Source organism: Mastomys coucha, unplaced genomic scaffold (genome assembly GCF_008632895.1).
Source record: "Mastomys coucha isolate ucsf_1 unplaced genomic scaffold, UCSF_Mcou_1 pScaffold18, whole genome shotgun sequence".
In the NCBI taxonomy this organism is placed as follows: Eukaryota; Metazoa; Chordata; class Mammalia; order Rodentia; family Muridae; genus Mastomys; species Mastomys coucha.
In genome coordinates, this window is record NW_022196900.1 from 24,034,817 (window position 1) to 24,049,619 (window position 14,803).

The 14,803-nt window shown below is 48.6% G+C and overlaps 1 protein-coding gene across 1 annotated transcript; it reads right to left on the reverse strand.

Moving 5' to 3' along the window:
- Positions 1-1,748: 1,748 nt before the first annotated feature.
- On the reverse strand, positions 1,749-14,316 carry Ambp (alpha-1-microglobulin/bikunin precursor). Its single transcript, XM_031376778.1, has 10 exons — positions 14,103-14,316; positions 12,761-12,903; positions 11,379-11,455; positions 10,267-10,383; positions 9,420-9,521; positions 8,693-8,739; positions 4,667-4,748; positions 3,137-3,304; positions 2,646-2,819; positions 1,749-1,874 (listed from the first exon to the last, which is right to left on the reverse strand). Exons 1-10 carry the CDS (start codon positions 14,214-14,216, stop codon positions 1,849-1,851), a joined length of 1,050 nt encoding a protein of 349 aa, XP_031232638.1. The 5' UTR covers positions 14,217-14,316; the 3' UTR covers positions 1,749-1,848.
- Between the last annotated feature and the right edge of the window lie 487 nt (positions 14,317-14,803).

Below are 14,803 nucleotides of genomic sequence, written 5' to 3' on the forward strand. Positions count from 1 at the left end.
CTATGATCATAAACACTGTCCCTTCAATCTTTTCTGTCGGAAACTAGAAACTCCCAAGTCCCAGACTTTGAAGAAAAAGGAAGTGCCTATGTGTCTCAGGGGGCTATATAGACTGTTCTAGACTCGAAGCCTTCCTGCCTGAAACAACACTTCAGGAAATGGCCTCCAGGCATGAGAAGCAATCCCGTAGCTGTCAACCCTGGACACTGTGGTCACTTCCCTGAGCACTGGCCTGGTTACTGCTGCAAGGATGACTTTCTATTTGAGAACATATCAGGCCATGCATCTTCAACCTCCATCATTATCTGCCCAGTACCGGGGTACTGGGTGGATGCAGTTAGTACCAGAAAATTACAGGAGATTCTCCAAGGCATGGGCATGGGCCAGGCTTGTCCTCAAGCTACCCTGGCCAGCCCACCTCCTCTCTTTTCCACATAGCAAGAATCTAGCCTAGCCCAGTGCTTTGGACTCTGGTCCAGGGCTCAGCTGGTTGTTGCAGAAGTATCAGGAAGACCAGGAAACAATCCACCAGAGCATAGGTGGGGCTGGTGATGACCCCAGGAAACAGGTCAAGAGGGAGAAACAGCAGGGGCTGTAGATCCGGGTGATTTTGGATGGGTAAGGGGACAAGGTGACCACTTGGAGGAAAACACTAGAAAGGACTTTGTGTAGCAAGGAGTGGGGACAACCTTAGGCACTTGGGCACTCCAGGACACCACTTATTTATTTGTCCTTTCGTCTTTGTGACCCCTGTGCAACCTCTTCTAGAAATAAGTGCCAGAGTTTCTGGGTTTGGGGAGGGGACTGATCTTAGAATTGAGTGTCTAGTAAATGTTGTTGCCTTTTAAAAAGACTTTCTTTTGGTTGTTTGGTTGGGGTTTTTTGTTTGTTTTTTGCTTTTTTTGTTTTCTTTTTTGTTGTTTGGTTGGTTGGTTTTTGTTTGTTTTTGCTGTTGTTTGAGACAAGGTTTCTCTGTGTAGCCCTGGCTGTCTTGGAGCTCACTCTGTAGACCACTCTGGCCTTGAACTCAAAGAGATCTGCCTGGCTCTGCCTCCTAAGTGCTGGGATTAAAGGCGTGTGCCACCACCATCTACTGGGTTTTCCTTTTTTATGTTATGCTTGTAAAGCGAAATAACCCCACTCCACTACTGAAGAGTTAGGAACTGCTGTGTTTGAAATGGTGCACAGCCAGGATCTTGTACTGCAGGATGTTGCCACATTGCAAACCATGCATCCATCTCTCTCAGGAAGGTTGGTTTACTCATGCCCTGAGCTTCCCTTCCCCTCTGTACTGACTGGGTTTGTGTGTCAACTTGAAACATGCTGAAGTTGCCACAGGGAAAGGAGCGTCAGCTGAAAACAATGGCTCCATGAGATCCAGCTGTGGAGCATTTTCTCAATTAGTGATCACAGGGTTGGGGGCTGGGGAGGGCCTAGCCGCTTGTGGGTAGTACCATCCCTGGGCCGGTGGTCTTGGGTTCTATAAGAAAGCAAGCTGAGCAAGCCAGGGGAAGCAAGCCAGTAAGGAACATCCCTCCATGGCCTCTGCATCAGCTCCTGCTTCCTGACCTGCTTGAGTGCCAGTCCTGACCTCCTTTGGTGATGAACAGCAATTTGGAAATGTAAGCTGAATAAACTCTTTCCTTCCCAACTTGCTTCTTGGTCATGATGTCTGTGCAGGAATAGAAACCCTGACTAAGACACCCTCTAATACCTTTACTGTGACAATGAAACGCCAACACACAGAATGCTAGGAAATGACAGCTTGTTTTATTTGAGTCCAGATCATCTAAGCCGGACTGCACCGTGATGGACAGTGGCTGCCCTCTGGCTTGCAGACTGGCATCTTCAACTGCGTATTAGCTCCTCATACCCTGTGGATACAGAGTGACTTGGAATGGGTCCTTGGGCTAGAATGAAATGTCACTTGTCAAATGATGTCTCTTAGGGGCATTGCACGGAACAGCCTTCTCTGACTTGCTGGATACCATTTCCCAGCAGGAACAGCAAGATGCTGAGAATCTGAGTGGCCACTGTACCCTGGCCACCCCACCACTGAGCACTAACCCTGTAGTTGGTACTAGGAAGTTGGAAAGCAAAGTTAGAGTTAGGAAGTTTGTCCCAGTTTACAACCACTAGCTGCTCTTGGAGCCTGGCCTGGGGGTACAGGCTTGGATTTCCAGCTGCTCAGGAAGATCAAAGCCTTCCTGGGGCTATAGGGAAAAATCAAGACCCTGCCTCCAAACAAAAGCATTAAAAGGGAGTAGGGTGGGGTTGGGATGTAGCTTAGTGCCTAGGCATGTAACAAGGTTAGGTTCAACACTAAGTGAGGAGGGGAGACCCTTGGTCCATGTGCTCAGCCCAAAGGATCTGGAGGGCAGCTTCACCTAGCTCCTTGGCTGTCCTGCATGCCTTCTGCTGGAGCCTGGCTAGCATCTTCTCTGGTCTAGCTAGGACCAGCTAGGACCAGCTAGGTCCAGCTAGGGCCTATTCCTGGGTTTGGCCTATTTTCCAGGTAGGAAGCTGAGGCCCAGAGAGTGGACTAGGCTGCTCACCTGGAAAAGAGTCCATAGTTTGACTCTCCAGTCCCTACCGTTTACCAGGCGCCCCTCGCCTGCCTCCCTGGACTCCCAAGGGCCTCCTACCATCACCAGGGACTCCACAGTACTCCTTGCATTCCTTCTCAGAGTAGAACTTGTTGCCATTGCCTCTGCAGCCCCCGTAGTTGAACTGGATGCACTTCCCTTGTGCTGCATCAAATGCCCAGAGCTGTATGAAGGCTCTACAAGGGCCTTCGACTATAGGGAGATTGCAGGCCGCTGTGGAGGAAAGAGGGACGTGGAGTGTTAGTCTGCACCCACTGTTGGGACATGCACAGGACCAGGAGAGCCTGAACATCTAGATTGCACAGTCCTTTTTTTTTTTTTAAACAGATTGGGAAACTGAATGGATCCCCAGAAACAAACAAACCAAACATGACTGACCCAGGCCACCTGCATCTAGATATGGAATTCCTATGAGCAACCTTGCCCTGGATTCCACCCTGAGAGAACCTTAAGTCCTGCTCATGGGCAGACAGGTCTATGGGACAATGAGAACTGGGGACATCGAGGGTGCAAAGGCAAGACGTGCTCACCTATGGTCCGACATGTCTGCAGACATTCCTTCTCGGAGATGAAGTTGTTGCCATTGCCTAGGCAGCCCCCATATTGGAAGGTCTCACAGGCCATGGAAGCACCATTGTAGTAATACCTCTCTTGCATCCCTAGGCAGGGGCCTTCTGAGTAGTTGAGCTGGCAGGAGTCTGGGAAGAGACAGAAGAGCAGCACTTCCTGAGTACTTTCTGTGCACCTGTATGTGACTTGATATGCATCACCCATGCTGCACTGGCTGGTTTTGTGTGTCAACTTGACACAGGCTGGAGTCATCACAGAGAAGGGAGCTTCAGTTGGGGAAGTGCCTCCATGAGATCCAGCTGTGGGGCATTTTCTCAATTAGTGATCAAGGGGGTAGGGCCCCTTGTGGGTGGTGCCATCCATGAGCTGGAAGTCTTGGGTTCTATAAGAGAGTAGGCTGAGCAAGCCAAGAGAAGCAAGCCAGTAAGGAACATCCCTCCATGGCCTCTGCATCAGCCTCCTGCTTCCTGACCTGCTTGAGTTCCAGTCCTGACTTCCTTAGTGATAAACAGCAATGTGGAAGTAAGCCAAATAAACCCTTTCCTCCCCAACTTGCTTCTTGGTCATAATGTTTGTGCAGGAATAGAAACCCTGACTAATACACATGCTAACAACACTTGCTGTGTACCTGTGTGCAGTTTGATGTGCAGTACCCATGCTGATGGAGAGATCTATCAACTCATCCTTTGGATGAGAAGCAGGTGCCCCTCACCTTCTTCACCTCTAGATGGTGAAGCTCAGAATGAATATCCAACCCCCCAAACTCAAAAATCAGTGTTTATCCCACTCCATAACCCAGAATGGGTGGTTTACTATTGACCCAAAGACCTATCTGCCCAAAGAATCTAGCTGTCTCCCCTCACCGACAGCCACCTTGACCCCTTCACAAGATACCACTCATGCCTTTGTTCTCTCTTCATGATGCACAAGACCCTTCTTGCTGCCTGGACACAGCCTGAGTTCCCTTGGCCCAGGAAATCTTTCATCACCTCAGCTGTCTCCTTAGAATCGCCAGCCCTTTGATGATACTGTCCTTTGGACCTAACGTTTGCTCCTTTCGAAGTCTCCTCACAAAAACACAAAGAGCCAAGAAAAATCCAATGTCCAGAACAAGGTCTAAGGTGGAACACACTTGGCCTTTGCTGAGCAAGTTAAATGAACTGGCATCCACACAAGGCATCTTTACATCCTTCTCCTTTACTGATGCAAGAGTCCTAAAGGTCAGCTCAGGAGATAAGTATCCCATTATATAGCAGAGAAAGCCAAGGCTGGATGAGCATACAGACAGGAGAGAAATTTACTCCTCATGGCAGAGCTGAGCCCTCCTGAGCCTGGGACTTTATCTGTTGCCCCTCTCCCTCCAACCCAAGAGGATTCATAACTTCATCTGTCTGAACGATGGCTGAGAGATGGGCCTTACAGTGTGAGGGAGCCATGGGCTCTGTTCTCCACAGCATGGCTGAAGCAGGTAAGCAAATGAATCTCCTTACCTTCTTTCTTGAGGGTCCCAGTTACTAGTGGCTCAGTCCCTGACCCCTCATTCTCTTGGGGCAGCACTGCACGCCGGGCTCTCTGGGGAGAGAAGAGAACAGCTTTGCAAAGACCTCATGATGTTGTTCACCTGAATCCCTATAGTTGTGGAAACAGACCAGACTGCCTAAAGAGATGCTAGCCCTAGTGTCAATATGAATTCACAGAAAGGGCTCAAGAAGGTTTCTGGCTGTAGAGCCCCCTGAGGCAGAGTTCAAGAGCAATTAAAGAAGGGATGGGGATGGAGACTGTTGGTCACTAGGCAGCCTGTCTGCTCACAGGAGTAGTCTAAGACTTGAAAAGATGGAAATATGATAGAGTTAAGGGGTAACTGAAAACCATCAGGGGCCATGGTCTCTCCCAGGTTCATCCCAACCTGGTGATATATAAGACCTTCCTTGGTGAGAAAGGAGAGATGGAGAAAGGGGAACAAGTTAGGTAACACAGCTGCTCAGAGGAATTGGGTTAAACTGAAGGATTATTCCCAACTCACAAGGATAAAGAAATATGAGAACAAGAAATGTGAAAAAAATTAAGCCACCAGTGAAAGTCAGAATAGCATCTATCGGTATAAGAGCCGCCATCAGCGATGGAAACTATTAGAGTTGGAAAAGATGTTTGGTTTAACTTCATAGTTGAGATTATAAACTGTCATTTAGACACTGTAGGAAATAAATCCACCTCCTAGGCATTGTAGAAGGAATACATATAAGCTAGAAACAATAGATGAAAACTTTCCTGAGGTAAAGAAGGAGTTGGGTTGTCCAGTTAAGAGGAAAAAGATAAAATAAAATCATCAAAATTAAAACAGACAAACAAAAACCTCCTAATACACATTGTAGAGAAAAATGATAACCTTGACCAAGTTATCATTGAGTAGAGTGTTATTAAGCTTCCACATGTATATGGGCATTCTATTGTTTATGTTGTTATTGAGGAGCAGCCTTAGTCCATGGCGATCTGATAGGATGCAAGGAATTATTTCAGTCTTCTTGTATCTGTTGAGGCCTGATTTGTGACCAATTATATGGTCAGTTTTGGAGAAGGTTCCATGAGGTGCTGAGAAGAAGGTATATCCTTTTGTTTTAGGATAAAAAGTTCTATAGATATCTGTTAAATTCATCTGTTTCACAACTTCTATTAGTCTCACTGTGTCCTTGTTTAGTTTCTGTTTCCATGATCTGTCCATTACAGAGGGTGGGATGTTGAAATCTCCCACTATTATTGTATGCAGTGCAATGTGTGCTTTGAGCCTTAGTAACGTTTCTTTTATGAATGTAGAGAATCTCAGGGTGAATAAGAGGACTTAAGCACAGAAGCTCAGGAGCATACGATGAAGAGCGTGGGAAGGATCACAACCTGGTCATCCTCTCACCCAAGCTGCTGAACATATGATAGACTCACAGAAACACAGTCTAGGCCAGGTAAGTGTGCTGACTGGCTCTTCTTTTTTGTTTAGGTTTTTGTTTTTTGTTTTTTGTTTTTGGTTTGTGTTTCTTTTTTGAGACAGTGTTTCTCTGTATAGCCCTGGCTGTCCTGGAACTCACTCTGTAGACCAGGCGCTGGCCTCGAACTCAGAAATCTGCCTGCCTCTGCCTCCCAAGTGCTGGGATTAAAGGAGTACACTACCACTGACTGGTTCTTAAGTCACCTTGACACAAGCTATCTGAGGGGCAAGAACCTCAATCTAGAAAACGCCTCCATAAAATCAGGCTGTAGACAAGGCAGTAGAGCATTTTCATAATTAGGGATGATTGATGGGATGGACCTATCCCGTTGTGGGTGGCAGGATCCTGAATTCTATAAGGAATCAGGCTGACTGAGCTACAAGGAACAAACCAGTAAGCAGCACCCCTCCATGGGCTCCACATCAGCTCCTGCCTCCAGGGTCCTGCCTGTGCGAGTTCCTTCCTGACTTCCTTCAGTGATGAACGGGGATGTGGAAGAGAAAACCAAATAAACCCTTTCCTGGGTTGCTTTTGCTCATGATATTTCATCACAGCAAACAAAACCCTGACTAAGACAGCAAGGATCCAGAAATATGTCACATGTGCTTTCCTTGGGGGAAAAAATGTTTGTTATAAAAACATTTCCATGTAAATGTAATGGCCTGAAATAAAATGTAATAATTGTAAGGAATTTATGATAAGCTATAAGTCAAATAAATATGATCACCTCCCACCCTGCTTTCTACCAATATCAGTTAGGCAATAAGGGGACATGGGTTAGATGTAGATGCCTTAGCACTGGCACCAAGTAAACAAACACCTGGTAACAGAGTCAAATGGTAAGTCCTAGCCGTGCCCTGCTATCTCCAGCTGGGGGATGTCATTGCATTTAGACTTCTTCTTTTTTTTTTTTAACTAAAACTTCTAAATAAAGAAGAAAATTGAGGGAGAAAAGTATACAAAGCCAGTAAAGCATACATTTCAAAATAGTTACCAGGTGGTTGTGGTGGCACAATAATTCCAGTACTTGGGAGGCAGAGGCAGGCAAATCTCCGTGAGTTCAAGGCCAGCCTGCTCTTTATTGTGAGTTTCAGGACAGCCAGAGCTACGCAGTGAGATTGTCTCAAATAAATAAATAGATAAATAAATAAATAAATAAATGCCAAGATAGTCGTGTAATTTGTGTCATTATTTAAAAACTTTTTAAAAGTGAAAAGGGTGTGGGGCTTGAGCAGTTGCTTAGCAGTTAAGGGCACTTGCTGCTCTTGCAGAAGACCCAGATTTGGTTTCCAAGGCTAACATGGTGGCTTATAGCTCTCTCTATTTCCAGTTCTGCGTATCTGGTGCCTCTACTGGCCTCTGTAGGAACTGCACACACATAGCACAGGAACAGACATACAAAACACCCCTGACCATTAAATCAAAACAAAAGTAAAAACAAATCAACAACAACAACAAAAGCAAAAACATAGTTTCTTCTTTGGGGAAATATCAAATGGTAAATGATTCAGTCTAATGGGGAAGCCCAGAAGACCCAAGAAGCCTGGCTTCAGAGGTTTGGCATCTTTCACAGAGGATTCAACATGGCCATGATTGTGACTGAGGCTTGGTCCATGGCCTAGGGCACAGGACTTATGTATGATGGGTCAAGACAGTGCAGAAGCTCCTCCATCTTGTATTCTTGCTGAAGCCATTTCAGCTTTAACTAGGTATATGGCCTTCTTGATGGAGAATCCCATGGGAAATTACTCATCTCTGTCCTCAGACCCAAAGGTTAGGGTGTCCTAGCTAACTTTCTTAGCTTCTGTTAAAACTACTTGCTTCAAACTACTTACTTTGGAGAAGAGAAGGCCCCCTCCATGCAGCTGCCAAGTGAGATGTGAGGACATGGTTCCTGCCTTTTAAGAACCCTGGGTTCTGGACACTCTGGGCTACAACTCAGATCCCTGAACACTTGAGTGCATTCTAGCCAGCTGGAATAAAGACTTTCAATTGGCTATTCATGATGTCTGAGTGGTCATCTCTGGTGGGCTTCCCTTAATGCATGGAGACTAAGCTGAAGACAAGAAGTGGATCTTGTCACCAAGCTGAGCCACCTGCTCAAGGACATGAAGGTCAAGTCCCTGGAGGAGATCTACCTGTTCTCTCTCCAGAGAGAGATTATTGAATTTTTCTTGGGACATCCCTTAAGGATGCGGTTTCAAAGATCATGTCAATGCAGAAGCAGACGTGGCCTGGCCGTTGGACCAGGTTCAGTGTCATCCTGGAAGCCAACATCTTGGCCAAGCCTTCCGCTCTCCCCGTGTGGATAGGCTTCTGGGGAACATTTGCAAGCTCCACACTGCCCCATGCAAAGTGACAGGCTGCTGTGGCTCTGTGCTTGTGTGCCTCATCCCTCTCTCCAGAGACACTGGCATTGTCTCCGTTCCTGTGCCCAAGAAGCTGGTATTGCTAGCCAGTTCTTAAACCCTAGTAATGTGCCAGTCTCTACAGAGTGTCTGGGCTGGGCTGTTGAAGAGGAGTAGAAGAGATACTCACCACAAATGAAGTGGGCTCCACCTCCTGATCTCCAGGGACACATTCCCCTGAGGCAGATGACACAAAAGAAGAGTGAGCAAGAGGCCCAGGCTTTGAAGGGTGGACAGATGTCCTAGACCCAGATTTCCATGAACATCATGCCCTGTGCTTTAGAGCGCTTCATGGAGGGCCCTCCTCACAGCACTCAAAGCCTTTGATGGGACAATTAATTAACAGACCCACATCACTCTGTCAGTATCCTCAGGAGATCGTCAACACGGACACTTCCAAAGTATCATGCTATAGCCTCCAATGGCCTTTTTCTCACAGACCCCTCACAGCGGACTTTGTTATCCCATTTAACAGATGAAGTAAGTAAGGGTCTAGGAAGGCTAGCCAGAAGTCACACCTCTGTGCTTGAAGCACTAAGCTTCAATGTGGGTACTTGTGACTGTGGCGTCTGTGCCCTCAACCCCAAGGCTGCCTCTTCAGCAGTGTCTGTGGATACCCTCTTGGAGACTCGTGACCCTGGGATAAGAATGGAATTTGTTAAGTGCTGGCTTTGCTAGTGCTTGTTTTGAGACTTGGGGCAAACCCAGGAGCTCTCTCGGTCTCTATAGAGGAGGAGAGGACCGTGGCCTTGTTTGTCTCTGAGTGTTATAGGAAAGATGCAGGGGCTGAGTATGTTCTCTGTGGGACAGGAAGGAGAAGAGAACCAAAATTCAGAGTAGGGCAAAATACCACTTACCTTTGTCAGCCATAAAAACAATGGAGTTTTCAGGGATGCCCACACTCAGGGCCACCTCCCTGAACTCCTGCAGAAGGCTGTCCCTTAGCTGTGGCTCACGGCCTGCAAACAGAAAGCAGAGGAGAAACTGAGAGCCCCAGGCACCCTGGCCAGCTGGACTGTGTCCAGTGAAAAGTGTGGAAAGGACTGGTCCATGAACTCTCCTTGGGATACCATTGAAAGGTGGCTCCCCAAGAGTGAGACTGGGCCCATTATAGGTCCTGGGTCCTTATTCAGGGCTATTTCCATTGGCTCTGTCTGGGCCTTGGTGACTCTAAAGTCACTTTCTCCCGGCTCCTTTCCATTTTCACGGTAGGGAGGGGTGCACACATGTATGCATACATGCACATGTGCTTGCCTATGTGGGCACCTGTGCAGGTGGAAGCCAGGGGCTGAAGAAGGAATCAGCTTCCATTGCTCTCCTACCTTACTCATTGGGGCAGGGTCTCTTAGTCTAATTCAGAACTCACAGATACAGCTTGTCTCCCTTGCCAGTTTATGTGGGATACCCCTCGGGCTCTGGGAATCCCAGTTTGGCCTCATTCTTGGTGGCAAACACTTTAATCATTGAACTGTCTCCTCGGCCCTGGGAGTGGCTTTTAGAGATGGCATGAGAATTCTACCTCACCCAGGATGCTGAGCTCTGCCTCTTCAAGACCAGGGCCCGTTGTCCCTCCCTAACCAGTTGTTCTCTCACAAAGAAAAGGCAAACTTACTGCTCCTTCCCACCCATGGTCCATAGATGAATAATCTCTGCTCCACCCCACTCCCACCCCAGCTCCAAAAGACTCATTGTTAAGGCCTTTACCATAGAGTTTGGCAGTGATGGTGGGTCCATGGTGGTGGCTGAGCTTCTTGGTAAGGAAAATGGCATATTCGTCATAGTTGGTGTGGACCACATAGGATTCCAAAGTTACATTCCATTCTGTGTGGGAGATGCAGGCAGACCAAAGGAGTCTTCACCCTGGAGGTCCATCACCCGTCGTCCACTCAGCATGCCTGCATCCATCCCCACAGCCACGCGGCTCTTCCAAGGGCTCGTCACCTGCTCACCCAGAATCCCTCTCTCTCCACCTACTAGACAGCATCAACTCACCCACCTCCACTCCATCCACCCATTCCAAATCCCCTCTTGTTTCCTCTTTTCTGTCTCCTCCTTCCCTGGTACCTTTCCTCTTTTCCCACCTTCCTCTTCTTATTCCTCTCTTCCTTCCTCCCACCCTTCCGTTCTCCCTCTTGCCCATTACCGCCCCCCCCCCCACAGATTCCTGTTTTTTCTCCCTCCTTTTTTTTTTTTTTTTTTTTAAAGCAGAGTTTCATTTAGGCCAGGCTGGCCTTTTAGCTTGCTATGTAGTCAAGGATGGCTTTGAACTTCTGGTCCTTCTTCCTCTACCTCATTGCTGAGAATATAAGTATGAACCACCATGGCCAGCTTTCCTTTCTTCCTTTCTCTTTCCTTCTCTCCCATCTGTCTGTCTTTCCTTCCTTAATTTCTTCTTCTATCACTCCATCCACCTGTCTTTCAGATGACTCATCAACTCATCTGCCCATTCATTTGCTTACTGTTGTGCATGCACTCGATCTCTTCCGCTGTCACCATCCATGGCGTGTATTCCACGCACAGGAAAGTCAACAGAAAGTTGCTAAATCTCTGAGTAAATTTGGGCCCATATCTCTCTGCCACAAAACACCAAGCAAGGGGCCTGAGGGGTGGGGAGCTGATGATGTCATCCTTGGCATTCTGCACCTCTCCCAATTCTGGTCATATGCTAACTGGGGAACTGTGGCATGCCAAGATGGTGGTGATGGATTTAGGGGAAGGATGATGGATGACTTCTTAGATAAATGGGAAGGAATGTTGCAAGGGTAGAAGGGGGAGAGAAAGGGGAAGGAAGGGACAGTGGTGTCTCCCTCACTCACTGGATTTGTGGTAAAGGAACTTTCCATCGATGTCTGTCTTCTGATACGCCCCAGAGATCTCCTCGCAGACACCTCTCCTGGCAATGATAAAGTCAAAATTTCCAAATATCTTGCTTTATTACCATCCTAGCCCTTGGAAATCCCTCTTTTATACATAAGGAACAAGGAAAGGGGATGCATTCATGAACCCTAGCAGGAAAGTTGCAATCATCATTGCTGAGGCAGTGACGAACTGATGCTCAGCTTTCATTCATTGCCTAATGTCCCCGTCTAGGACTGGGGAATCACACATTAATGCCCCTCATGGCTGTCATAGGGACCTCTCAGCACTTCATATGGGTCACGGGAGCAGTGTAGAATTCTATGACTCTTATACGATTACTCCTTGTCCTGTGAACACTTGTGCCATATGCTGGGAGCACAGAGGAAAGCCTGACAGGCCTGTCCTTGCATGGGTCTTGTAGCAATAATGTGGGACAGGAAGTCCATCCAGGGCCAGATGGAAACAGTGTACTCAGCAGTATGTAAAAATACTGTACTCAAGAGGGTCTAGGAGGGCTTTCTGGAAGAAATGGCATGAAAGTAGTATGTTAGGGAGTCACAGAATTAGGCCGGGGAGACAGAGATGATCAATGGCCTGAAGGGGTAAGAACATGAAGGACTCTGGGAGCTGAAAACTCTGCTGCAGAGGGTTCCAAAGGCCGTGGTGGAGCACGGAGCAGGGACAGGGAGAGCGGAAAGGCCTAGAGGCCATATCAAGATTTCACTCTTAATTCTGAAGGCAATGGGGAGCTATGGAAGGTTCTCATCAGTAGGTGTGGCTTTTAAAAAAGTCTTTCTGGTTGCTAGTTGAAGACTGGATCAAAGGGAAGACTGAGGGTGAAGGTGGGAAGGACTGATGCTGAAGGTGGGAAGGAAAGTAGATGGGTTGCAGGAGATAGGGAGAGAAGGAGAGAGGGAGAGAAAGAGACAAGGAGGGAGAGAGAGAAGGAGAGAGTGAGGAGGGAGGGAAGGAGGCCTGGACCGCAGTGGCAGCAGTGGAGAGAGGACAGGTGGGAGAGGGGGAGAACTTCATGAGGGACTGCACAGCAGCAGGGAGGAATGGGTAGAGTCTAGGAACTTCACCCTAGACCCGTTGGCCTGAGGCTCTCCACCTAGGTCCTTGGGTAGTTGTTACCTTCCTCAGTGGAGGGAGGGACACCCAAGAAGGGGCAGGTTGCACAAGAAGCCTAGTGTTGGAGACACGGTCCTTGGGAGGCACATGAGACATCTGCTGGGGAGGACAGCAGTGAACCTGAGGCTCAGAAGCAAGGTCCTAGCTGTGGTTCCCAGGACAAGATGGGGGGTACTGGGGAGCCTGGTCACTCCTGCACCCCACTCACCGCCATCGAGTGCTGGTCATGCTGATCTCCGCTTCCGTCGCCCCCTCCTGCAGTACCAGTGTGCTCACGCTCATCTTGTCTTTAATGCGCCTCAGCCACGGGCAGGTGGAACCCACCGCCAGGTTGTACCATTTCCCATAGATCTAGGAAGGGCCACAAGCTGGAGTCTGTATTTAACCAAGCCCTTGAGAAAATGTGCCCACATTCCGCCTCCCTTCTCCAAGGACCAGGCCTTTAAGGGACAGTGTCTCAAGGTGACGGTGGGTGGAGTTCCAGGGACAACATATTTAGGACAGAGATGTGCAGAATCACCCTGCCTTACAGAAGGCCTGCTCCACAGAAGTAAAGTGTCTGAGATGCCCCTGTGGGCAAGTAGAGTCCAGGTCGCATATTCTGAGGTCACCAGCTACCACTGCCCTGGAAAGTGAGGCTTGGGTTTTATGCCTTCCATGGCAGTGCCTGCCACCTTGTGAGGCAACTGGTGGAAGTGCCATAGAGACACTACAAACCTGGTAGGACTTTATAGGACCAACCATCCACCTCTTCCTCTCGACGCCAGTCAAATAGAGCTGACCTTCCAACCCCCGAACCTCCAGCACACCCTTATCCTTATCCTTATTCCTTATCCTAAGGTATAGAAAATCACCTGGAGAGTTCTGAGAATCCCTCAGATAGATCATGGAGACAGTGTTGAGGTGGACAGGGTCCCCTACTCAGATAACTTTATGACTCAGGACAAAGCTGGGGTCGCTGGCTCTACAGCATACACACACACACACACACACACACACACACACACACACGCATTCACACACACACATTCATGCACACACGCATACAAACATGCAAAGGCACCTGCACGCATACAAAAATATTGGCCACATACACATAGACACATAGTGCCATGCCTGCCATAGGCCAAGGTGCCCTTAGGATCATACTTCGTAATTCCCCTAATCCCATCAACCAGTGTCCCACCTCTCGTCCTCCCATAATCCCATAAGCCTGTCCCCAAAGTTCACAGGTTCATGACCACCCTGTGCCACCTGCCATACGTAGATTGGGTCCCTCTGGGGACCTATGAGGACAGGACAGATTTGGAAGACACTAGGCTTACAGAGAGGGCTTACAAAGAATGAATGGCAGGTGAGGGAGCTGAACCTTCAGAGAATCTCAGGATAACCTAACAGTCTGGCCAGGAAGGCCCCCTAGAAATTGAGATGCCATCTACAAGATAGGAAGATGGCTAGGCACCCCAAGACAAGCAGGCCTTACCCTGCAAGGCCCAGGGGCATGGGCATACCACCACTGTGGCCACCTCAGCCAGAGAGGCCAGCCTTACCCGGGACTCGCTGAAGTTCTCCTGAACCTGGATGTCTGGTAGTGTTGACACGTGGTCAGCCCTCGAAGCAAGGCAGACGGTCAGCAGCAGGAACAGGGTCCCGAGACCCTGCATGGCTCTGGTGTCTTTTGGTGTCTTACAGCTTGGTGTGGAAACAGTGACTACTCCCTGGCAGGGGCAGCTACAAACTGAGGCTGGGGAAGGGGCCGGAGGCAAATGATGACCTTGGTGTTTGCTCTGCTAAGCCAAGGCCAATCAGGGTCTTGGGCCAGCTCTAATCGATCCCTACAGCCCAGCCCAGGTTCAACTCTGTGGACAGGAAGCCACGGTTACTGACTCTGAAGGGACATTGAACAAGCACAACATGGTTCAGACCCTAGAAAGGTTTCCTTATAGGTCTCACTCTCTCCAGGGTGCACAGGGGATGGGGAAGTCAGGCAATGACTGGCCTTTCCCTCCAGTCCTTCCCCCTGGACCTCATGCCAGGGATCCAGCAGATGCAGGTAGCCTGGTTCCGGCTTCCTTCTCACATGACAAAACTAAGGTTCAGGCAAGTTGGCTGTAGAGCAAGGCATCCTTCTACCCAAGACTCTTCCTCTGGTCTCCAGCCTCTCACATCCTTTAAGATGAATAGAACAGAGAGATGCTAGCCCTTCACCGAGACACACTGGCTTCCCACAGTGAAAACATCAGGACCCAGA

Excerpts from the sequence above, each read along its gene's own strand:
- Ambp (XM_031376778.1), bottom strand. The coding sequence starts at position 14,216 with ATGCAGGGTCTCGGGACCCTGTTCCTGCTGCTGACCGTCTGCCTTGCT. Across the intron at positions 9,522-10,266 it reads CATCACTGCCAAACTCTATG|GCCGTGAGCCACAGCTAAGG; the intron begins GTAAAGGCCTTA and ends TTCTGTTTGCAG. Across the intron at positions 2,820-3,136 it reads GCAGACATGTCGGACCATAG|CGGCCTGCAATCTCCCTATA; the intron begins GTGAGCACGTCT and ends TTTCCTCCACAG.